General features: G+C 39.6%; 1 protein-coding gene across 1 annotated transcript in view; it reads left to right on the top strand.

Moving 5' to 3' along the window:
* Nucleotides 1–26,419, top strand: part of ATP8A2 (ATPase, aminophospholipid transporter, class I, type 8A, member 2) — a 279,869-nt gene that overhangs the window by 147,858 nt on the left and 105,592 nt on the right. Inside the window, exons 22-24 of the mRNA XM_009890610.1 lie at nt 19,619–19,693; nt 22,430–22,552; nt 23,600–23,678. Coding sequence (XP_009888912.1) covers nt 19,619–19,693; nt 22,430–22,552; nt 23,600–23,678 — 277 coding nt within the window. The remainder of the gene's footprint in view (nt 1–19,618; nt 19,694–22,429; nt 22,553–23,599; nt 23,679–26,419) is intronic.

Consider the following 26,419-nt stretch of genomic DNA (forward strand, 5'->3'; position numbering starts at 1 on the left):
AACTCTAGCTTGGAAAGGTACCGCTTAGTAAGCTGCCACCTTTTAGCTGCCTCAATCTGGAGGGATCATTGTGGCATTTCTGGCTCCTGTGCAGGTTGGTGCTCTTTGCAGAGTTAGATGCCAGCTTGGGGGCTCAAACCCCGATCTTTTCCTTTCCTTTCTTTCCTACTCTTCTAGTTGGGCACATGCTGGCAACAGCAGTCAGCTGTGGCTTTAGGCATCAGTTAGTTCCAGACATACTTCAGCTTTATAATAACAATCATTTCTTACCCCTCACAAGCCAGAAAAGCCGGCAGTGGGGTTGGAGTGGTCTGATTTCTATCTCACTCTTCCCACTTTTAGGAGCAGCGTCATAAACAGCAAAGAGCTAACTCCTGTGGCTCTTGTAAAGCATGTTCATCCCATGTGACTGTCATGTACTTTGTGCATGGAACATCTTTTGGTTCTGCTATCAGTGTTTCTTTGAAACAATTCATGTTTTATTGGAGTTATCCTCTGACTGATGCCCTGAAACTAAAATGGCTCTGAGGCAATAACAAATTTAAAAAAGAAGGTTGAATCTTTACCTGCATGGGTAGTAGTTCTGTAGCTGTATTGCTGATGCTGTTTCTGTCAGGTGCCATTAATTGTGCTTTGGCCCTTCCTGGTGCGTGTACTGAAGATACACCTATGATTTACTCCTAGACTTGGATTATATCTCTGTTCTTAAAGGTTTTTGTCATAAAGAGCAATGCCTGGCTCCTAGGCAAAGGATGCAGCATGGTTTGTCACATTACTTGCAGGTGCTCTTTAGGAGAGACCCGCTATATCCACACTGTGGTGTTCTGTGCTCACATCTATTCTAGGCATCTAGCAAGTCTGACATTACTGTCAGGGTATTTTTAAAGTAAAAATATCTGGAATGGCTTGATGCCTGTGTCACTGCTGTCAGCATAGTGGTTTTAGCCTGATGGTAGGTATGTGCTGCATGGAGAGGGGTGAGATGAGGTGTGTGGTGCCAGTGTTGCTGGGTCCATGTTGGAGGGAACTGAACTTGGCATGATTTTTTCCTATATTATCTGTTAAGAGCAATACTTCAAGTTGTCCACGTGATAACCTGCCTTTTGCTGTAAAGGGAACAAATACTTCTTTCAAAAAAAAAAAAAAGCTGTTGAGCTACCCTGTGTAGTGTGGATGACTAGGGACCAAGTGCCTGGTTTGGACTAGGGAGCTGAGATTTTGAGTTTGGACTTAGCCCTTGCACATTTACCCTGGCAAATTCACCGCGTACAACACTGGTGGTGCTCTGGTTATGGCATACGTGACTGTACGGTAGTCTCCCAATATGTGCTGTGGCTCCCTAAAGGAATCCTGAATGGTGTCTGCTTTGCCCCAGAATGTACTCAGCTCACTAGTGCTGTCCCTGTGTGTTAAGAAAATATATTTGTTCTGACGCCATGGTCATGAGCTGCTGTGTATGTGGCCCAGAATCCACACAGGACTAAAAGTATATTCTTGGGAAGTCTTACAGGGATTCCTTTTGGATGGATGGCTGCCTCTGAAATACAAGATAGGTGTCTGTCTTTTTTCTTACTGGGATACAGCTGGCAATGATAAAGCTCTGAGTGTACAGGTTGTTTTGACAGGAATTTATCAGAAATTACTAAACTTAGCTTCTGATATCACTGTCTTTCTCAGGTCAGTAGCTTGGAACATGAGATGTAATTGGCCACCAGTAATGTGTGGAAACTTCTTTTCCAGCTCTAATCTAGCCCCAAAGTTGTAACCTTGAATTCCAAATTTTGCAGAGTACTCCTTTATATGACAGTCAAGACCTGTCTGCATTCTAGAGAAAACAAAAAAAATTACTGAGGTTACAATGAACAGCTGCAGGATGCTGCTTGCAGCATTGCTCAAACTCTGTCCAGAAGTGCAATAGCCATGTGAGGAAGGAGAGAGCATGCTGAATTTGGGAGGAAAATACCATATATATTGTTTGGGGGAAAGACAAGGCAGCTCCCTAGTTCTTCCCAAATTGCTGTGTACTGGTGACATGATATGTCTCAGAGCTGCCTGCCTGTCTTTCTGCCCTATTTTTAAGTGTTTACCTAAAACCAATCCCTCTAGCCTGAATATAAGACTTTGCTCCATAACGTCTTTCAGTGCACTAAAGCATTTAACCAATACTGTTCAAAACTGACAGCTGGGGAAGGCTTGGAGGATGATAGATTGTCACCAGGGTGACACAGGTTGCGCTGTGTGTATTTTTAGTTAGAATGAGTCTCTCTACCGCCCAAGGGTCTTAAGAAATGCAGGAAGCTTCAGAAGCAACTGTCATCCTGGTTAAACCCTGTGGGAAGGCAAGCACACTGTCTCATTTGTGATAGTCTCTACCCCGTTACTCCTGGTCAGAATCAGGAGGATCTCTAAACTTCAGGAGCGTGTTTTCCAGGAGGTCATGGCTACACAAGCCATGATGATGAAAACAATTCAGAACTGTAGCTTATGCATCAGTAGTATTGATGTACGCATGTCCATCTTCCCTATGTGAAGGAAAGACATCCTTGTGCTGCAGTTGATTTTTCTCTGAAGTTATTCTTACTGGCCTACCACAGGTGATCCTTTCTTTTGTATTTGTCTTTTTCTGATCTAGATAGGCTTCCCTGAAGTGATCTTGCTGGTGTTGCTTGCTCTTTCTCTCAGAACTTGTTATAAAGTTGTTAAGGATTTATGTGCTGTCTGGTATCGTTTATTTCTATAAAATATGAGCACTGAAAATGGAGAAGTAACAATCTTTATGTCCCCCTTAAGTCTTCTGCTGCAATGTCACCGCAGAATTGAAAGGTTAGAGCAAAGTGCCGGTTCTTTCTTAGGCTTGGTCCGTTTGGACCTGAAGGCAAAGTTGTAAACTTAGAGTTGATTGGGAGGGGGAATTCTTGTTTAAAGAGGCAATTCATAAGCTTAGAAAGAGAAAGATTAACACTCCTGCTTAAAGAAAATGAAAGGAAATAAGGAAATCTATATTTTAAAATATTTGAAAAGATGAGAATACAGTAAAATTATTCTTACAGCTTATTCAACAGAAATATAACAAAATTTTTTAAATAGGTTGTAAATGATACATATCATATATCGTTTTCATTTTCCTTAATCTACAATTTACAACGTGGCTTTCCAGTAGAGATTTACATGGTGTGTAATACAAGGTATATACTGAAGTTTTGATTTGAACCTGAATAACCTATATTAAGTTTGATCATGTGTGGGTATTAAAATGGTTTACAGTAAGTAGTAATCAATTATAATAATAAATGACATGTGTTGATACCAAGTTGTCACTCTGCTCAGTACCCACAGTACTTTTCTGATTTGAAATAACCTATTGCTGTTAAATTGAGCACATGTGCACAATTGGCTGAATTTAATTGCCTGGCTGTGTACTGTTTGATTTCATGGTACCACACAAGCTCTAAGTGCTGGAGTCTTTGAAAAATGAGGTGTCCAAAGTTTTCAGCTATTTATCTGTGTCAGACTTGGTGATGTGAAGTGTAGAAGACCTTTAGAGAAAAGACTGAGAGGAAAAACCAGCTTTAAATCACTCCAGGGAGAGCTTCAGGAAAAAAAGAACCCAAACCAGTACTTCTCTGTTTTCAAAGCGGCATACGCAGGCATAGCTGCATGACTCTCATTAAGTTCATCTGAGTCACGCAGCTAGAGCCCCATGCAATGTTTTGAAAATGTAGGAAATAAAAACGGTCTTAAACTAAACATCTGGGCTGCTATCCAGTTTTCCGGTGATAACTTCTGATGCATGCCGTTAATAAAGCATCATCCATGGGCTAAATTATTAAACTGTAGAACTCTTTGCAGAAGGCTTATATGTCAGTTTTATTTAAAAAAAAAAGGCAAAAAAAAAAAAAGCCATAAACTTCTGTGCGCTCTTCAGCAATGATTGCCAACCTCAAGGCCCTTTTCCTTTTGAAGTGTTTTAACCTTTTTTCCCTTCACGCTTTCCAATTGTCTTTTTGACTTTTCCCCTAAAGTTCTCACAAGGTACTCATCTGAGGTCCATGTTCTGCTTCTAATTTTTCTAGTAGAGAGAAAATGCCTTCTCTTTGCTGGTTGCTTTATCTCAGGTGAAGTTGTATACTGTACAGGTGCCAGGATGGGAAAAACACACCTTTTCAGAGGTGAAGACGCTTTGCTGGTTCCCTGTTTCTTGTATTTTGATGCTGACAGGAAGGTAGGGATGTTAGTAACTCTTAGAAGCTTAATATTAAAAAAAATTCTCAATCGTGAGGAAGATAATTAACTACTTCTGTAGGTGAAGGTCTTAATGAGCAAAGTTTGGTTTTGCCTTTAAATACCAACAACTAAGCTGTGTGTAGTTAACGGGTTATTTTTAGAATTCCAGAAATGTAAGTAACTTAGTCATTACTATACTGTAGTCTCAAGTATGTTACCATTTCATCAGTGTTATCAGTTTGACAAGGGTTCTGTTTTCCCTTAAGCTGGTATAAGTGTGGGAGAAATTACTAAAAATGTAATAGTGAGAAGATGAGCTACTCGCTCTGCTTTTACACAGCTGTCTTCTGTGGCTTTTGGGAACCCTGGAATCTAATAAGAATCAAATAACTTGCCTGTGATATCTGTAATTTTGGCAAGCTGATGGCAATGCATGCAGAGCAAGCTAAGGGAATTAACTTTGTAATGGCTATGGGCAAGTAGGAATGCTCTCAGCCACGAGAAATAGCTTGTATTATGCTTTTGTGACATACGTATGTGGTGTTTGTTTTTTTTTAAAGTAGACAAGGTGTAAATTACTTTGTAGCACTGGGTCTGCTTCAAGATATATGGTTCATCTTTGTAAGGCATTGCAGTTGTTGATTATCGTTCTGAATCTAGTGCTGTGTTGGGAAGAAGCATTGGGCTGAATTAGAAATAACCTTGAAAGGTTTTAAAATTTCCATACAAAGCAAAACAACTTTTCCTTGAGCTGCATGTTATACCTTATCCAAGAGACCTTGACACTGAGTACAATTAAAACCTGTAATGACCAATAGTCTTTTTCCTCTTCTGGTAATATTTGGGGGAAACTAGCACAGTAGTTTTGAGTACAGTATCTTGTTTTAAGTACAATTTAACCAGCAGATTTCTCCATAAGAATGAATGTGAGTTATAATATGCAATACTATGCAATAATATGCATATGTATGTCATACTGTGAACTTGCTGTATAAAATGAATGCTCTTTATTTGCTATGCAGGTGCTTTTTTTTTCCATTTTTTTAGTCATAGGAAATTCAGAGTTCCCAATACTCAAAATATGCATATAAACTGACATTTTATTTTTTTTCAGAGAAGTGCCCTGATATATGAAAAACTACCCAACAGTAGCCCTAGCAACTCCTGACTTCTTAAATCTCTAGTTGCATATCTAAAGCTAGGCAGAAGGTAAAAGATTTTATAGAATATAATAACCTCTTTTCTCACGTGTGGTCTGTTTCTCAGTATCTGAGCTTGAAGTCTGGAAACATGTGAAATGGTTGCACTGTAGTTCTGGGGGCAGGGCGGTGATTTCAGCTGAAGGTTGAAATAACTTGTGCTCTGTTTCAGCAGCATGAAAAATATTTTGACCCCAAAGAGGGCATGTTGATTGTGGGGTAACTGAGATGATTAAAATCCATCTGTTGTAGCTTTTACTTTAGAAAATATTTCCTAACTTGTCAAATCCTCTTCCCTTCAAGAAGAAACTATTCAGTAGTCTTCAAATAGGACATTTTAGTGCCTGAGCAAAAGGCACATGGGTTCATGCTAGAACCTGATACTATAAGACAAACAGGGTAGAGAGTAGCTCCCTGGGAAAGGACTGAAGGCACTGAGGACCAAACCTTTGCAAGTCAGCCTCTTACAAGGGATTCCAGCATAGTGTAGCCCAGAAATTGGCTGTATCACGTATACAGCAGTTCTGAGGCTAGAGCTTTTCCTGTGTGTGTTACTTTCAGCACTGGCAGGGGAAAAAAACCCTCTGAATGGCAAGAGGACTGATGCAAGTAACTATTTGTTGTCTTAAAATTGTCTGAAGAGTTAACACTATGGCAGTGAAAATGGATTGAATACTGTTTCTGGGAATTAGGCAAGATTAAAAGAAAAGCTTAGTGTTTGTGTTGTTTTACCTCAGTGGCTAGTCCAGCCCAAACCACGACAGTGTTAAAAGCATTAATTATATTTAATAATATATCAGAAAAATGCCTAGATTAATAGGGGTAGAAAGTCAGATGTGTAAATTCTGGACATATTTCCCCAGAAATGGTTGGATGTGGCTTTATGTGGTGGTATGTTCTCTGTTGTTAGAATTGAGCGACTGAGACAGATCCCAGTGTAAAGTGGTTTAAGGTTTCTTCTAATACTTGAGTAGTGCAAGCAAAATAATAAGCTTTTTCCCCCACCTTTCAACCTTCAGTGCTGAAATCCCCAAGCAGTGAAGTGAAAGCTATTTCTGACATCCTCTTTCTCCTCATACAGTCATCCAAACTATAAACAAATGTTCCCTTGCTTGCCATACGGGCTTGCCTACATGAGGAAGTTACAGTGGTTTAACTGTGATGTGATTGTAAATCCACTTAAATTGGTTCCAAATGTTTTGTGAGCACTCTAAGCCTGATTTGAACTGAAATGATAGTCTGGATAGTTTGTTCTGCAGACTTAAAACCTGCATTTTAAAGAGTTGATTGTTGTGCTGCAGTATGGAAGACAGTCTTAAATGAAACATTAAGTCACTGTCTGTTGTTATATCCTATTTGGAGATGAAATGACTCCTTTCTGAGAAGGCGCTCCTGAGTGACGGAAGGCTGGGAGAGCCCCGTGCAATATAATGGCTGTTTGCTTTGTTTAATTCCAGATGGGTCTCCAGTGTCTTTTGAGGGAGCAGTAGCTATGCTGTGTTTTTCAGTTCTTCCAGAGACCTGACTATCAGGCTTGTAGATGTGGACTGGCTTGTGTCCACATTGGTCAGTGTTAGCACCTGGAGGAACAGTGGCCTGAGTGTCCTGTGGCCCTTTGTACTCGGTCTGAGTAGCCCAACTGTGTGGTTTTTTTTTTTTTAAACTTCTGAAGTGCTGGAAAGAATAAGGTCTGTGTTTATAGCATGAGTGAGGTCTCATGTCATGGATATAGGGCAAGATAAGAGGATATTTACTTTATTCTAAGTTTTTGGCACTGGAACAGGTTGCCCAGAGAGGTTGTTGAGGCCCCATCCCCGGAGGTGTTCAAGGCCAGGCTGGATGTGGCTTTGGGCAACCTGGTCTGGTGGGAGGTGTCCCTGCCCATGGCAGGGGGGGTTGGAACTTGATGGTCTTCAGGGTCCTTTCCAACCTAAACCATTCTATGATTCTATGATATTTGAGGGTACTAAGCCTGCCAAGGTAGTCTGAAGGACTGCCTGGGGTGAGGGTGCCAGATTTCAGACTAGCTGTGAGCCATATGCAGTGACAGATATTTTGTAGGTTACATGCTTTTGCCACTGAAGTCGTCTTTCTGATGCCTAAATTAAAAGACTGCTTCTCTTACCTTTTCTCAGTATTGTTTAGAACAAGTATTTTTTCCCCATCCTAGCCTGAAAACATCTGTAGGTGATCCTGAAGTACCACTCTGTTTCACACATATTGGTCACCAGCCCTATTCTCTAGGTAGAGTTGGTAAAAATCTGTTGTTACCAAAGTATGTTCAATATTGCTTATTAACCAGCTGGTTGACTTGTTGAAATTTGAGGAGAGGCATTCCCTCAAACTTGATTCACTGCTGTCCTGTTCATAATTTTGTCCTGTTGCTACTCAGGTGCTAAAAAATAAACCTGTCAACTGCTGCACTAGATTTCTGCCTCATATAAAGGCTTGTGCTTGAGCGCAATGTTTTGAACCCTACCTAAAACTCCTTGTCAAAAGGTGTTTTGTTGCAGGATGTTTACAGGGGCTTACAAGGAAATGGGAAAGGTACTGAGAAATGGAGCTCCTGCAGGTTACTACATGAGCAAGGCACAGGAGACTTCAAAAAAAAAAAATGCACAAGGCTGGATATTTGCAGGTACTGGGTGAGTACCTGGAAACTGTGTGGTTCATACCCTTCCCTAGGGCTTGGCATGCCTGCACTGTTGCAGATGCCAACTAGGTGGGATAAGCCATTGCCCTGAGTGGGTACGACTGTCCTGATACTCTTAAGCAAAGTTAGAATCTGCAGTTCTTCTGGAATTGATATGCTTCTTCAGAGAGCTGAGTGCTTTCTTCAGTAACCAAGATCTTACGAGGGCTGCTGCATGCTTCCAAGGAGAAAAGAAAGGGTAATGCACATGACTTGAACAGAAGTCTCCTTACACAGCTGACTACTTTTCTTATTTCCTGGTTGCCTTCTGTTTACACAATGTGCTGTGCTGGTTCTTCCCCCCTACCTTTTTTTTTTTTTTAAAAAAAAGGTGGGTCTCAACTCAGGTGTTAAACTGCTACATTCTGCATCAAAAAAACCTAATTTTCTAGAGATGTATACTGTTCCTATCTACAATGAGGGGAGAATACAATGAGTGGGGGGGGGGGGGGCGGACGACACATAACTATGACTTAAATGAATTTTCATACAATATGTGGTTTCTGTAGAGAAGAACATCTTTTTGGAGCCTCTGCTTCTGAAGAGCTCACTGTCCCAAGAATTCATTAAGAGGGAGTAAATTTGCATCTCTGAATTTAATTCATTTGGCTTGCAAACAGAAAACATCTATTTATCCCCTCTTGCACTCTTTAGGTGCTTTTCTGCACCTGAGTCTAGTTCTGAAGCACAACTACTGTTGGAGGACTAGAAGGGACTTGTACAGCAGCTAGAGCCATGCTGGTTTGTGTAAATCAGGTGAATCACAGTATGGATGCCTTGTGTGCATATTTCCCTGCCTCCTGCTGCCTGCTGTATTAAAAGCTAGCAACTCTCCTGCCCTTTACTGTAGTTTCTGTAAATTCTACTCAGGGTATAAATTCACTTTGTCTCTGAAATAGCTTTGGCGTCTTGTACAAACAGTGCTTTCACAATTTATATGTATTTGCCAAATTTTCAAGTAAGCTCGTGGTTAGTTTTTCTTAATTTTTTTCTATGTTGCATAAAAAATGACAAATACATTTTCATTCTCAGAGTTGCCTAAACTCAAACCTCATTTTTAGACCTTATTCCGGTGAGTGTTGGCTCAAGTGCCATCTCAGGTTTTCATTGTGTGAAACCCATCTTACTGCGTGTTTGTGGAACTTGGTAAAAACTACAGAAACCAGAGGTATATCCCTAGCTCATGTTCAGAGGTAATTTGCTGGTCTTTTGTCATGAGGAGTTTTCCCAGCAGGCAGGTGATAGTGTGAGTTAGCTCGCTCTGGTTAAAAACTTGTTTGCAAAGCGCTGTGAAACTAAGAACTAGTTTGTAGCAAACATCGTCAGTCTGCCATAGTCTCTCCTTTACTACCCAAACTTTTTAGGAGAGTCATTCTTAAAAAGAAGCGGTCTCTGCTGCTTGCTTGGTGTAGTGAAGGAGTGTACAATGCCCTCCCAAAGCCATGTAATGAAATCTTAGAGTGAATTCAGGAGTCATGTGAATACGTTGCTCCTATGTATGAACTTCCAGGTTTTTCTCGTCTAAGGTGTTTTTCCTAGCTACTTCGATTTTTCTTTATATACAGCTCTGTCAGAAGCTACAGTAAATGCTTTAAAGGCACACCAAGAGTTTCTCTGTATGTATTGCAGTGAAAGAAATCACTTTTCGAAAGAAGTTCAGACACTATTTCTTTAGTGAGAAGTACATTAATAAATAATTTACCAGTGAAATGATTGCATGTGCTTACAATGTGCTGCGTATTTTGGCAGAAGATGTTTAGGATCTAAGTCTTTTAGCTTTTGCCAGCGTGTAAAGAAATGAATTTAGACATAAAGTACCAATATTGCATGTATTTTCCACATGAGAGCAGTGGCAAGGAGAGCAGGGGAGAGACCTTTTGTGAACAAGTCCTGAAGCTTTTAGGGATGGGGTAGCATGTTTAAAAGCAGCTGTGTAAAAAGAAAATGGTAAGTCCTGTCTGTTTTCAGATTGTCCCACTGACCAAGAAAACGTTTGTATTGATAAATAAAAATGGAACAAATGTAAGATAAGTACTAGGGAGCTTTTTAGATTTCGTTGTGTGTCCTGGTAGTTTTGGGCTAGAATATTGTCTCTGTGCTGCAATGCTAATAGAGCTGTGGTAATGAGAAACACGGGCTGCTCCTGGGATTACTGCCGTAAAGGTTTACTCTTGTCAGTATGACAAAAGATGAGCTGCAGTTTCTGTAGCGATCTGGCTTTTCTGTTGCTAATTTTGTTACTTTCCTTGGGTTCCAAGCTGTCGGGAAACTTTATATAAACTTTCTGGATAAAAGTAGCTTAATGCAAGGGCTTACAGAGACTGAATTTTATTTCATAGGGAGGAAAGGGGAGGAAACAGACTTGCAAGGAGAACCTGGCAGTTCATGTAGCCGTGACAGGGAATCCTGAGGGGACTGTGGTTCCAGACCTAAAATGACCTTGCTACAGAACTGCTCCTATTACACTTAATTCAGCAGCTCTGCAGAAGGATTCCTTTATGTGGTGACAAGAAAGGCAAAATCTGTGAACCTGTGTTTATAAGTATAACGTAAGACTTCTGCAAATAAAAGTAAGAAGGGAAAGGATTGAAGTGAAATGTCCTGTAAAACAGGAGCTGAATGGTGGCAATCAGGGTCTTGATCACAATCAGCTTTATTTGATCAGTACTGGGAAATGCATTTGGTCCTTGGAAATCTTAAAATATTTTGTTTAGTGTAAGACATTGCCTAGATTCACGTCCAAGAAATAAGAATGCACAACTGTACTTTAGCTACATTAAATGAATATTGATGTCCTCATCACTTTTTATCCTAGTGCCCTTTGTACCGTATGCAGGTATAAGTTAATGCATTTATATGTGGATTGGGAACTCTGCTTCATTAAACTACATACAGACTCGATGGAAACCGCCAAGTTTACAATGCAATGGGAAGAAGCAAACTAAAAGCAAAAGTAGTACTATTTTCTTAATGAACTACAGCATTCTACAGTCCTCTTTTTAATTCAATTCTATCTTCCTCCATCTTTATAACCTCTATCCCTAAAGGGTTCGTGCTTCTAGATTCAAGGAAATCTTTACTACACGTTCCTGTGTTCTTGTGATGCCATCCTGGGGTCCTGCATGAATGAAGTCTGGGTTTGGGGTTTTGTTTGCTTTCAATTAACTGGGTGTGAAAACGGGGTGCTATGTTTTAAGAGAAACAGACTGCTCGTTATTCACTTCAGGGCATGCACATACCACGTATGTGACCGAAAAATGTGTGTTACAGTAGGGCCAGCTCCAGTTTGAGTGGGACCAGGTGTATTCCACCAGTGTCCCACAGAGATACAGCTCCACAAGGGTACAGGGTCACGATGTGGATGTTTAGGTACTGTTTTTTGATACTTCCACTCTCCCCTTTCCAAATGCACACTATGTTGGGGCTTTTTTTTGCGTTTTGTGTGCTAATTTCCAGGGCCAGATTTGTGTTAAAGCTTCTGGTATCTGTATGTTCTTGTTTTGGTGAGAGGCATTGAAATATTTTTGTTACAGGTCTGTGGTGATGTGCTTTATTCAGGCTGCAGTGTGACCTAGTGCACATCCCAGCTGTGAAGAGCCTTGGTGGGTTTAGCCTTGCATTTGACTCTGGATTATCAGGCTTCTCTCATGGAATGCTGTGTTTTGTTGGTGTTCCTTCTACTTGTATATTCGATACCAGTCTTGTTAGCCTGTTGATCTTCTCCGTAGCTCTTTCTGTGCTTTCCTTCCCTTTCATTGTCCTTACCTGGGTTAGTAATAGTAGCATCTTTTTTTTTTTTTTCCACAGTTCCCTAATCTTCTATTTCAAATACTGCTTTTCTTGCTTTCTGATATAATTTTTGTTATGGGTTTCTAAGTGCTTAGCAAAATTTCAGGTGGATAAGTTACCTGAAGCTGTTGGTGTTTCCAAACCTGTTAATATAAATAAACTTATGTCTTTTTTTATCCATTTATTTCGGCACTAGACAACAAATTAAGAATAACTAACCAATGACAAAGTAATAGAAGTGCTTTGGGTTTAAGATACCACTTAACTTTAGAAAAGCCAGCAGAACATTTAAAACCATGTCCTTATCTTTTTATCCGAGATGGGGGTCAATTACACAGTTGTGAAAGTTATATCAAGACCAGTCTGGAGTCATTACATGCTGAGGAGATACCATAAATTCGCATTAATACATGCCAAACTATTAATAGTTGTATTGCAATTCTCAGTTCCACAGTGATGTGCTAGTACTCAAGGACAGTAGAAGTTGATTAGGCAAATCTGGGAGGCAAAAAAACCCAAACTCCAAAAATACTTAACATTAATGAATTCGTTCCAGCAGTGCAGTCACTGCTGTGTGTGGATAAGCATTCCATAACATCTTCCACATTAACGGAAACCTTTCTTTACTCTTTTTGCTAAAGAAAGGAGCATCAAGAATAGTGTTTGTTTTATAAAAGAAAGCTGATGGTACTGGAAGCTCATAGCATGAGTTGCCATTGCTCAGCAGCAGACAGTGGCCTGGCATGATGTTTCCAGCTTGCCAACCAAGCAGCTGAGCCTGCCTTGCTCCCCAAGCAGGGATGGGAGGAGGATGTAGCCAGCAAGCTCCTACCTTGTTTCCTCTCAGCTGGCATCTTCCAGCCATCTCATCCTGACTTCCAGCCAGAGTGGACCCTCTGCTGGCTTTGTAGTATAATGATGGGCCGCTTCCCAATGTCATCAGTCTTGATAGTTTTGTTTTGGCTGAGATTTGGACCCCCTTGACCATGCAGGCATGCTGTAACTCTGCATCCTGATGGGACTTGACTGAACTGTCCTGAGCCATGTTGTTTTTTCATTTGATTTTTAAAAAGTCTGTATGAAAGTCCTGTCACCTTCAGGGTGTCACATGTATACATGCTGAGACAATCCTAGTGTAGCAGTCTCAGCTTTCTTCATATTCCAGAAAACGTAAGGAAGGATGAAAAATAAATTCAGAATAGAGCTGGCTCTGATTTTAAAAGGGAAACGTTCCGAGGAACTGCTAAGTTTAACCACATCTTTTGGCAAGTACCTTTTTGGCAACACAGGCCATTTCTAATCATGTTATCATAGGCTTGCTTCTGCAGCAATTAGCGTGCTGGAAAAATGTTAAGTCCCTGGAACACCTCACACCATAAGAGCTGGAGAAGTATCTTGCCCTTTCTCTACATGGTTTAGTAAGATTAAAAAAAACTTCATTACAGCTGTCTTAAATTTGTTCTAATGGGCTGCATGTTCATTTTACCAGTGACGTAAATATTAAATGCATAATATGGCATACTGATTAGATGTTCATGTAACTCAACACAAAAAAAAAAGAAAAACACCACCCCACTGTGAAGAAAAGGAGTTTGCATGGCCTGCTAAGTTTTTGGTTTTTTTTTTAAACACATTAATCAGTATATCAGGACCAAATGTTGCTGGAAGAAGCAGTCTTCTCATGTCTTAATGGCTAGGTCCTTTGATGTACACTGCATAGTCATCTGCAGATGTCACATCTTTCTACAATGTTCCAAACTCCTGGGGCAAGAAACATGATTGTAATCTAATGGTAACCACTGAAGAAAAAAAACTCCAGAGGTTTGCTAATTCTTATTTAATTTTCAAGTCTTTGGAATTATTGTGAGGATTTCAACTCATTTGCTAGCTTATATAGTGGTGGGATGATGCTCCTCTTACCCCTCATGCCCCTCTCCCTTCTGTCCTGCTCTGTGCTTGCCTCTCCTGTTGGAGGTTACGTGTGCTTTGAAGGATGTTGGCCATTGATCAGTTAGAGGAGCATGGAAAGAACATGCGTAAGGAAGAAATCAAATTTTCTGCATATGTCTGTTCTGTAAGCAGAGGAAGATGAAGCTGATAAAACTGTGCTCTTTAGCATGCTGAATGTCTGTTGGTAGTCAGCAATAGAAGAAACAGCTGTTCAGGTTTATCTGATTAGTGTTTAAAGCCAGGAAGTCTCTATTGTATTGGTTGCTTTGGTATCTGTATATCTGACCAAACTTTGCAGTAAATGCATAGGATTTTTTTTAATGAGACAAAAGCAGCACAAAACTTTAAAAATAATTAACGCTGGCAGAGAAGACTTGAGATGATTTTTAAGCTCAAATGGGCACTTGTTTGGGGTGCACAGGCCTAGAGCAAATGCTTTTCAGTTGGAAAATATCGATCTGTTTTCAGCAAAGAGTTAATAAACCGTCGGGTATAAAAGGAGCAAGGGAATATTCCTTGGCAAACCAAGTGAGTCTCAGGCATCCATGCCTACCCTGTCAAATCGTATTAATAAGGCTCTTTACCTATATTATAAAATTGGTGCTGTACATTCTCTAATGAAGGGATTATTTTAGGCTGTGTGCATTTGGGCAGACATCTGTAACGAGAGGTTTTTAATCAGGATACATTATTAATGAACTGCAGAGGAGACACACAAACTTGCTTTATTAGGCAAACTGTAAATGAGCCTGTTTGGTAAGAACATGCAAAATATGTGTGTGGTAAGAGAGGATATTTTGAGAATTTAACTCATTTCTGAATAGTAAAGGCATCCAGTCTGGCTATAATTGGTGCCTGTGGCAATTGTTGATACCCTGACTACATTAGCTTTCTGTGCCCTTTAGCAGAATTGGGAAAACATTTCTAGTACTCGTTAAGCTGTCTATTATCAAGACATCATAAATATACACGTTTAGAATAGATGATTTGCTATCCCAGTGCCTTAGAGCACTTAAATAAATTAGTTCCTACTATTTCAGGCATTACTCTTGCTGTAATTATGCATGAAGCAATAATGCAATTAAAATCGCCTTCCAACTTGCTCAAGTGGGAATATTTTTTGAAAATAATACTTGATCTTTTTCTCAAAATATACTCTAGAGCAGGTGGATGAGCTGTGTGGCTCAAAACAGCAGTGCCAAACTGTTTTACCTCAAGATCCTCAATTTGCCTGCAGCTCAAGTCAATATTAACTGAGTATTACCATCTGTTGGCTTTTGTTGACCTCTGGAAGGAGGCAGCGGTCTGATTTTATTTTTTTTCTTTTTTCCCCCTTCTCTGGTGGCGAAGTGCCCACATCACAGCTGGCATCGAGCTTCAGCAGTGGGGTTTCTTATTTAAAGAATGCAGCCACACTTCAAGGCAGGAAACGGGATAGTTTTCAGTTTGCAGTATGTTCCACTATCATTGTGCACAATATCTACTGGTTTCAGATCTTTGCAATATCTGCTATAATAAAGTGCAGCAATGTACCAACCCAGATTTCAGCCTTAGGTCTGAATTTCTTTACATTTAAATTGGACCTCTTGTTCCTTGGGAGAAAAATATATATTTTGTAGCTGAGTTACAAATAAGCTTTTCCAGCTCTTTGGCAGCCAGGTAATAGTTAAAGTGAAAAGATTTCTTTTTTCCAGCCAGAAGCGTGGTTTAATAACTTCAGGTCCATTTGTTCATAGCAGTACTGGAGTTGAGCCCCGCAAACCCCTGGAGCTTGGCAAGACAGGCAGACTTGGCAAGTTTTCCTACCAGCTTCCCAAGTCTGAGTCAAGCATGGGTTGTTGCAACTTCAAATATATTTAGTACATTTTGTTAACAGGAATGTGGAGGTGGAGGGTTGGTTGGGTTTTTTTGGTTGTTTTTTTTTTTTTTCTTTGATGACCTTAAAGAATACCATACTCTCTCTACAAACAGCTGGTCTTTAAACCATGCATAACAAGTTATGGCTTGTGTTAAATTCGGAAGAAGTGTATATTTTACACAGAGTATAGTGATTTACTCTTGATATTAAGATATTGAGGAAGTATACGACATTCCTTCTGTCAATTGGCATTTGATAATGTGAATCTCTGGAAAAGACAGGCATAGCCATTGTTTTTCAGTGCATCCTAACTGTAACAGCTTTTGCCCTCTGTTTGGAGACCATGCTGCGTGGAGACTTGTGTAAGAGTTGGGAATGTGCTTACTTCTAATTTTCACCTGTATGGGTCCTGCCAAAAGAAAATAGTTCAAATTTGGCTTTTGAAATAGCAGAACGTTGAACGTTCTGAATGTTAGTTCTTGTCCACCTAAATCATAGCAGCCTTAAAGTAAGGAGAAAACTTTTCTGTAGAAAATTCTTTCAGTGTTGAAAGATGCTTGTGGAAGGCTAAAGGTGGTGACAGCTAGATATCTGTTTACCACAGTCGGGCACATCCGTCTCAATATTCTCCTATACTGATGGACTAATCTTAAGGTGGTTTTAGTAGGGGCTTTAATGAATTCTGCATCGCTCAATTTTGGTATGGTAGGAACTTTGAGTAGAAAGAATTGGGTTGTTGAGAGGGTATTTTTCGCTTGTACTTTGACTGTCTGCTGCTTTGTAATGCATCTTAACAGCTTTGCTTTTTCCAAGTTTTACATGATTGCATCTTCATTTCATTACTGCTAATATTTTTGTTGGGAAATGGGAATCTAAGATGTTAGCTTTGCCTGGTTTGGGGCTTTTCTTCTAGCCGTGGGCCAGCTACAGAATTCTGGCTGCTTTCTTTTACCCTCTTGTTGGAAAATCAGAAATGCCTGTTGCTGGAGGACTAGTTGTGGGAGGCTATGGTTTCAGAAAGCAATGGTTTCTTAAAGAGCGTGAACCTCAACATTTGCTACCAAACCGTTGAAGTTTGCTTTGCCCGGTGGAATCTAGAAAACTGAGCAGAGCACAGGCTGAGGTTGCCAGTTAGGCAGACAGGCTTCTGACGTGTGAGCTGTTTATGTCTCCTAGGGTTGTTGCCCCCGTTCATGGCTTTTTGCCATGATTAATTGCAAGAAGCCTGGAGATGATAAATGTCTAGATTATCATCGCTAAATATCTGGGAGTATGCTTCCTTAAAGCTCTGTTGCTTCCAAGGAGTAGAAACCCTCAAGTTCCTTACCGAACAGCCCAAAATTAATTGTGGTTTCTTTTTGGAACCTCAGACTTTGTACCCAAGATCTTCAATATCTTTCATTTGAAAAGCTGAGGTACACAACTGGTTGAAACAGTCCAAGTGTGAGAGTAATACTAGTCAGTATGCTACTTCGGGCCATTAATCGAGTCCTTAGAGCAAGATTTAGCAGTGATCATTCAAGGTATTAATACAGAAGCAGTGATGGGAAAAAGTTGGGATGTAGAATATGTCTTCCTTCTGTCCTTTTTCTGGAAAGAGCTGGAGAGATGAACACTTAAATGCTTATTTAATTTAAATTAATGCATGATTGCCAATGTGAAAGAAAGGGGAATTTATTTTTTTTAGGAAACTGGAGAAATATTTTGCAGTTTATACTGGGTTGATACATTTCAACTAAAAGGAGATGGAATGAAACTGCTGGCCCTGAAGAAAGCTTACAAGGGCACTTATAAAGGACAGGCTGCAAAAAGGGCAGCAAGTAAGGAAAAGCACAAACTTTAGAATGCTGTAGAAATCAATAGACAGACCCTGCTAGAAGGAGCAGCCAAAGGTTGTTGTTTTTTTTTTTTTTAAAAAAAAAATTAAAGTAGGAAATACTTCTAAATAGCTGGCTTACTGTGCAAGGCATATCTACAAGCAAGTGAGTTGAGATCAGTGTCCTTGGTTCTCACTGAACAGTGAAAGTGCATTAGAATGATTAATTTTAAACAAGAATGGTGGTAGAACAGACAAACAGCTGTTAGAGGGTCAGAATAAAGGTTCAGCTAACCTTGGTTTCTGGTTTTCTGTGGACAGTGGTTCTCTGGCAAACTGGTCTCCAGCTTTTCTTCCATATTTTTTTTTCGTGATTGCTTTTGGCATCCACAGCATCGTCTGGCAGGCACTTCCATAGATCACCCACGTGTTGTGTCTGAAAAGTCACTTTGTGTAGCCTGCTAATCTAATTTCTTGTCACAGTGCTGATTTGAACAGCTTTTCCTTATTCTTGTCAATCTTGTAAATATTTTAACCTTCCCCTAAATTATTTCTGTCCCATGCTGAAGAGTCCTAGTCTGTTTAGATATTGCACCCGTGAAGACAGCTGTAGGTCTTGACACAGTCTTATTATCTTCTCTTGTCCTCTTTCCTAGTTATTCTATATCCGTTTTGGGCCGGATGAGACACAGTTAGCTAATTGCTGAGGTATTTTGCTAGGACACTAATATTGCGCAAGTGAGCCAGAGAATAAATGATGCCAATAGAAGAGTGCTGCTACATGTGAGTGACAGAATGGTGTCGGAAAAGGTGCCCGGCAGCGAGTGCCGTGGGCTCGCAGGTGGTGAGAAGGGAACAGGCATGGGCATTGCTTGACTGCTCTGCAATACCTAGTACATCCCATGCAATGTGAACTTGTGAAGTAAATGCGAGACAAAAACATGTTGAAAGGCGGTGGGGAGGGGGAGTGTTCCCACACACAATGTTGAATTAACTTTGAACGAAGTGCTGTGGTGCACTGTGGGCTTTAAAAGGGACTGCAGTCAACAAATTCACAGAAATCCTTTCGTATCTGTTAAGTGCAGTGATTCACATGCAAACTGTTTCAGGATGCCCTTAAACTGCTGATTCTTCTTCTGGTTTCAAATTTATTTGGGAAAAGATAATTCTTTCCCTTCTTTCTTGTATTCTTTCCTGTACTTCTTTCAATGCCTGGTGACTGAGAAAGAAACTTTGTTCCAACTCAGTAAAGCATTTCTTGCTTAAAAAAAAACTGATTAAGCAAGATAAGAAGTAAGTTCAAGGAAGCTGGGTCCAAGGAAATGCTGAAAAGAGTTTACCGCTGCGCTGCTGCTTACAGCAGTCTTCTGGGATTGTGGCGTTACAGAGTCCTTGTCAGCTGTAAGGCAACTTGGCAGCCGTCTAGTCCAACCTCTTGCTTAAAGTAGAGGGAGCACTAAATTCGAACCAGGTTGCTCAGGGCTTGCCCACTTGGGGGTTGTATACTTGTAAAAGGATAGAGACTCCATGGCCTCTTTTGGCAACCTCTTCCAATGTTTAATTATTAAGTTGGTAATTTATTGAATAGTAACGTTTACATGATGTAGACAAAACTGTAATATAATTATGTAAGTGATAAGTCAGTATCACTAATTCTGGGGCTGTAAAAATAGGACACATAAGACAAGCAGAACATCCATCAAAACACATGTACCTTGAAAATTCTGGTCTTTGCTGACCATGATGGAAATGAGGTTGGCTTCTGGCTTCAAGTGTGTTAATTTGCCAGCAATAAGGATTTTGAAATAGTTTGAGGCCACTTTTTCTTTTTAGAGTAATAATGGAAATACATCAAACTGCTCCTTCACCTGACTATTTTATTTTAAATAAGCAGTACTCTGGCAGTATTTAAAATGTAAGACTTTGGAAGAGAATAACTGCCTGGCACTGTTGATAATTATTTTTAGCTTGACAAGCAGCTGTCTCCAGATGGTAGTCTGTGTTCCACATCCTTCTCCTCTACTGTGAATGGAAACATGTACTGCCACAGTAATCTAAAGCTTCTTGTAACTTGTCTTTGTTTGTTTCAGCTTTGGTTTGCTTTTGTTAATGGATTTTCTGGGCAGATCCTATTTGAGCGATGGTGCATTGGTCTGTATAATGTGGTAAGTGCTACATGTTTTGACCTGATAGTGCTTGGGATTTGTATGTTATTTTGCTGTGTCCCATTTCTCGCAGGTAACTGTCTTGGATGTATGTCATTAAAGGTGAGTTCATTTGTAAGAGCCATTTTGAATCCACTCTGAGGTGAATAAAAAAATCATTTTGGGTGGTGTTTTTATCACAAAAATAAATTTTGGAAAATGCCTTGAAAATATACACGTTTGGCCTAATATAATCTCCATAAAACTGCAGCTTTCAGATCTAATTTAATTTCCTCTTTGAAGACATCTTCAGGCTTTTGTACTTTGCTGGCTGTTCATGTTCAAAATAGACACAGTCTCCATCTTTGAGTTTCGATTATTTTTTTTTTCTCAGACCTTGTAACAGTTACATGTTCAGAGAAGTGTCATGCAGGTGCTTTGGGTTGACTCATGCTGTATTAGGTACAGAATGGGAAGTAGCATCGCCGTGTCGCCAGCACTTTTCAGTTGACCCGAGAGCAGGATGTGTCATTCCAGGAGTAATTTCTGAATCTTGCCATGCTCTGCAGAGTGCCACACTGTGCCGTGTGCCTTTATCACTTTAATCAATAATATTATTTAGCCAGTAACATTGATTAAAGTCTGGAGGATCTCTGGGACCAAGTTCCATAGTCAACCATAGACCTGTGCTGGTATTTTCAAGTCACCTTTGTAATGTTGCTGATGAGTGTCCTGGTGTCTGAATACCAGCACAGGTCTATGGTTCAAGTCACCTTTGTGATGTTGCTGATGAGTGTCCTGGTGTCTGGATTTATAAGCCACTAGGACACTTTGTCAGTGTTGAAAAATCCTTTGCATTTCTCTTTGGAGGGAGGAAATTTCATTATTTTTTTTTCTTTAAGCAGACTCATTCCAAATATATGGTAATATAGAAAAAGCCAGCAAATTATCTCTATCACTGAGTAGTATTAATGGAAACACTTAACTTCTGTCACATTAATCTTAAAAATGATGGCACAAACCCTCATATTCCATAAGATTTCGTATTCTTCATGGAAGATACTTATTCAGGGATTTTCTACTCCCTTGCTTCTCTTCACCCTAATTTCCTGACTATTACTTAGTCTGTCATTCGTGTTTAGATATTTGCATCTATTATCTTTAAACCTGATGTGATGGATCTACCTACCCTACATAAAGCTCATGGATGAAACTCGTCTTCTAGAATCAAATTAACCCTTGTTTTGTAAGTCAGTATTTTCTAAAATTATAACTGGTTACACAGACTTATGAAGAATCAAGAGCTGGTAGGTATTAGGGACTTCGATAATTTGAAGGGGTTAGCTCTGTCATTCTCTTCTGTGCAGATTAATGTTTTGTTTCATGATTAGTCTCATTAAAGGGTTACATGTAGGAAATAATAGTAGCATTGTAATTTCTTTTTGCACTGGTTCACATTGGGGGTTCACCTTCATAAACAAAAACACTAGAAGATTTACTTCAAGTAAGAATGTCAGTGCCCCAATAAACATGGGAAACCTGGGGAAATACCTTAAAGCTGTAAGATATTGTGCCCTTTTTTGGAATATAGTAGACCAGTGGTCTTAGTTTCAGTTCCTCACTCCCAGCCTGCTGCCATGTTAACAAGCTGGTCTGTCACTTTATGAGCAAAAGCATCACATTCCCAGCTGGATCTAGGGATGTAATTACTGATTCTCACTAGTCTCAAGTCCTCTGTGTCACTTTTTGTCTACTCCCTGACTGCCAGCTCGCTGCTGGTGGGAACCACAGCCCAAGTTTTGCACGCATGCACACAGGCTAGGAACAGTTTATGACTTCAGGCTGCTTCTTAACTTCAAGGACTCTTCTCAAATGGTTAAAAATAATATATCTATAGGATTAGAAATTATTTTTCTGATATAAGTGGTTAATGTAAAAGGAAGTGAATGAAGTTTAGTATTCAGATGTGCACACTGGTATTATTTTCACTCTGTGCCTGCACTGCAGACTGCAAGAAACTTGGATACCCAAGCTGGCTTTAAATGAGCTGCCTCAGATCCTGGAAACACTTTAAGAGCAGCAGTGTGGGACTCAGCAGAGGCTCATTTACTCTGCTTCTGGCAAAGTGTCCTGCTGCCTCTCCTGGAAAACTTCCGAGGCTTGGTCATCTCAGTGTCTGCCCATAGCACAGACACAGACTGCAGTTAATTTGTTCCTATCAGTCCATGCCTGCCTGGAGAATCCCCGAAGTACCATAATACAGAATGGCCTTTGTTTTTCAGTAGATTTTTTTTGTAATGTGATTTCCACATTTGCTTTGTCTGTAAAGTTAGCTTTGGTTAAGCATATTACATATTTAGTTATGGCTACAATTGCAGCTATATTTGAAACCATTTCCACAAGGCTTTTGTGAAAAAGTACGTCTTGCCTTTGCAGTCTGATGTGTTTTACCCTCACTAGATTAGCTGGTACATCAGAAACTACTGATGCCTAACTTGTATTTTAGCTAATGGATCAATAGTAAGAATTTTCTTTCATGCTTATATGGTTCGTAAGTCAATATTTGAGAGTTATAAGTTGCTGAAATTCATGTTTGGACTTGTTTGGACACTTGAAAATTATGTTGGTAATGCTAGTTGGTAATAAGTCTTCATTGAAGTCTGCGGGGAATTTTGCTTTGGTCTAGATACTGATATATTATCTGAGATCCACTTTAATTAAAAGCTGCTATTAGTTTTGTGTTTGCTTTCCTTTCAGATTTTCACAGCGCTGCCACCCTTTACTCTGGGAATTTTTGAACGATCGTGTACTCAAGATAGCATGCTTAGATTTCCACAGCTATACAAAATTACTCAAAATGCAGATGGGTTCAACACAAGGGTAAGGGAAAGTCTGTTTCTTTAAGAATAACCATGAGCATTCTTATTTCCAGGTCTTCTCATCAGAAAATAACTTATTCCCCACTGTTGCTTCATGCTAGCTACTGAGATTGAGGTGGTTCTGCTTCCCAGTTCTTTTCAAGGGATTATTTTTTTTTATTTAAAAAAAAAGACCTTTTTTAAATAAGGATTTTCTGATACAGCTGCAACTGAGACTGGTCCTGAAATATCTGCAAACTTTGATTCAAAGTAAGGTTTGTATCCGAATATGATTTTTCAATTCTCAACTACTGATAAATGGTGAGTTTACTATTCTCATAGGAACTAGATAAGATCGTCTTGATTTTATTTAATATACAAGTCGTCATTGTGCCCTCTACTAGGGGGCTTTTTCACAATTAGTATAGCTCTATTCCCATAGTTCTTTCAGAAAGTAAAATTTGAATTGGTTTATTTGGACTTTGAGTTCTGAAGAACACATTTTACTTCATTTTGCTATTTAAATACTGGAAAATGCCAGCATTTGGAATTCTGTCTTCATTCCATAACAGTCACATCTAAATGTACTTCTGAATCAAGGAAGCTGTACAATTGCTTTGTTTAAAGAGGAAGTTGTCGAGTACATAAAGCTCTAGTTTGTGCAAAAGGGCATTAATCTGTAAGTTAAAAATTGTGGGGCACAAAGTATTTGCTCATTAAAAGAAATGGAACATTTCACGGTATTGATTTAGTCTTTTAAAATCATTCTTTGAGGTAATTAGAGAAGGGTGGCTCCATCTGCTTGCTGTATTTTGATGAAGATCTTAAATTGCAAGCCTGCTTGCCTATTGTATTTTAAGTTGTTAGAATAAAACCATCCAACTGGACCGGTGTTTTCTTATGACAGAGCAGAAGTTGTCAGAGGAAATAGATCCTGCAGAAGTTTAGGTATTTCACTTCAGGACAAACATTGTCTGACTCTAAACTATACAATGAAGTGTTTGTTAGGAATTAGAGAGAGGTCAAGAGTTTTGGTCTTTACTGACGACTTGGTTTGTTTTTCCCTCAGGTTTTCTGGGGTCACTGCATCAATGCCCTGATCCATTCCATCATTCTCTTCTGGTTTCCACTGAAAGTGCTGGAGCACGGTAAGGGCTTCATTATTTCTTACGTCAGTAACTGATTTTCTGTCTTACAGAGCCCAGTGTGTTTGTAGAACGGGAGGTCGTGACAAGTCGCAAGAAAATAATGCTGACAGACAGATCAATAGGCTATAGCTGCTGAACTTGGCTAGTTACCTACTGCCTTTCAGAACTTACTCTAATTTAACATAATTATTGTTCATATAGTGACTTTAATACCTGAAAAATTGAATTGCTGCTTTGCCAAAAAGTCTTACTCAAATACTGAATAATGTCTATGCAATGACCTTTTTTTTTTTTGTAGTGGGTTGAGATCTCAACTTTTTACTGTATAATGTTCTTACAGCAGCTGTATCACAACCATTTGCTTTATATCTTGTTGGATCTTTACCATTCCATACCACAGTACTGTAAAATGTAGGATAAAATACTACTGTTAAAATAGTGTTAAAGTCTGTGGAAAAAAACCAAATTGGCTGGGATGGAAGTAGACCAGATCAAGAGTTAGAGATATTGGGGAAATGAGACTTTTTGTTGTACAGATTAGGCTTATTAACTCTTGTTTTCCATGAAAGGTAATGCAACTACATGGTATTTCAGGGAACAGTAAATCCCATATGGTTGTTACCTAGCTTTGCAATATAGTTGCGTGGGCAGGAAAAAACACAGGAAATCTATTCTTTTACTGTTGTAAGAAATAGGACTAGATCAGATGAGGAGTTTTGGGGTGGCGGCAGGGCCAGTAGTATTTATCTAAACCCATTAATTTTTCAAAACTAAAACTCTTTCCTGGAGAACGCTAATTTCAAGAAAACCACCTCAGCTCCAGGATAGATTAATTGGGGAGGAAGGTGAAAGGAAAGGAGGGAAGATGAATGCTCACATCAGAGGCATGATGGTATATATACTCGTGGTGGGCAGGTTCATATTTCTCTACCTGGCTGAGCAAAACGTCAGTATCGTGTCCTTAGTGGCAGCTTCACACGCTGTCTGATGGACCATACAAGAAAGGGACTTCCCCTCCCTCTGTATGTAGGCTGGGAACTCAGTTTGGTTTTAGGGGAGAGGGATTTTTACATTTGATTTATTTTTTATTTTTATTTGAGGGGTTTTGTTGTGCTGTTTCACTATTCTGTGAGAAATGTTAATCTCAAATAGCTGTTCTTTAAATCCACCTTCAGAAATTTTAGGTTGATGTCTGTAGTGGTTACAGCTAAAGAAAAATACAGTTTTTGTTTTAGTCTTCCATAAATGTTTTTCTAACTAATTCCTAAATAGATAATGCACTTCTAATTTCAACAATTAAAGTAAAACTAGAATACTCACATGCTCAAATGGTAACTTTCTGAGTTCCTTTGAACAGGTTGCTTAGTTGGCTTTCTGAAGAGGAATGAATATTGAATTTTCAAGTTTCGTTGTATTTCCAAGGGAAAAGGGTTTTCAGTGCCAGAGACAAAAATGTGCCATTTGCACTGGGATGTTCCTTAGAATGTGAAGTGCACATAGTTCATGAGTGGACACTTGTATAGCTTTAGAAATTAATGTTCAGTAAGCATCCTGCTGTTTTCATTAACAGAAATATCATTCCTTTCAGGACCGCTTAGCCTTCCAAAGTGGAAGGTCATGGAAATCACTGGGGGAAAAAAAGGCATTAACTTACACCATTAAAATGTAACTTCAAAAAAATTGAGACTTACACCAAAAAAATTACTCAATTATTTAAATGTGCTCTGTCATGTTGCACTAGAGCAATATACTGGCAGAGTCATGAGGTCAGTTTATTCTAGATCTATCAAAACCGCTATGTATTTAGGCATGCCTTTTTCTTAATAAACTGAGACTTCTGGCATCAGCAGAGTTCGTTGACGCTAGAGGAAAGAGCAAAGTGGCTGTTAAAACTTGGTGTGTATTTGTGAATGATGTGGTAAATGCCTGAAGCCACGGAGTACCAGGGGAGGAGCTGGGCTGATAGAGGTGCCACTGGCTAGAAACCAAACTGGTTCCTAACCAAAGCTGTCTCAGGCTTTCGCTCCTGTTGCAGTGTTAGTGACTAGTCTGTCTGCTGCTGTTTCTTAGTAGTTGGGGTTCAAAAGAGAAAAGAAAGCGGGGGTATAGAACCAGCAACTTCTGGAAGATATGTTAGTTCTTCGGAGACAACCAGCTGCAGCCATTGTAGAAGAACACTGTAACAAGTAGCTTGGGGTTACCGTGCTGACTAAATATATAGTCTTCTTACCCATAAGCTGGGCAGAGTCTTCACCACTGAGGTCAGCATATCAGAGACTCCTCTCTTTAGATTTAAAAACTTGCTGATCCTGGAGACCTACATTATAGGAACATAGTTAACTGAGGAGATGACCTTAGTTTGAGAATGTCAGATCCAGTTTTGCAAATAAATCTAGCAAAATGGTACCCTTATAGTAGAAGCAGTGTGCTAGGCAGTATGTGTTTAGGAACAGGTCCAAGGTTTTATCTTAAGCCTTTTTCATCCCTGCTGTTTGTGTATTTCTCTAGCAGTTATCTTAAAACCTGTGAAAATAGCAATACTTACCATGCTTGAGTAACGCTTGAAAGCCCCTGTGAGTACGAGTTCATTTGGCATTAGCGTGGCTGTCGAATGTGCTTTCATGGTGTTCCGATTTTATTCAACAAGGGCTAAGAAAGACTAAACACACACTTGAAGTATTGCCAAGGTTGGCACTTTCAAATGCTAGATTAACATGTACTTACCCTTGTGCACACTGACA

The sequence above is a fragment of the Charadrius vociferus genome, unplaced genomic scaffold (assembly GCF_000708025.1).
Source record: "Charadrius vociferus isolate BGI_N301 unplaced genomic scaffold, ASM70802v2 scaffold278, whole genome shotgun sequence".
In the NCBI taxonomy this organism is placed as follows: Eukaryota; Metazoa; Chordata; class Aves; order Charadriiformes; family Charadriidae; genus Charadrius; species Charadrius vociferus.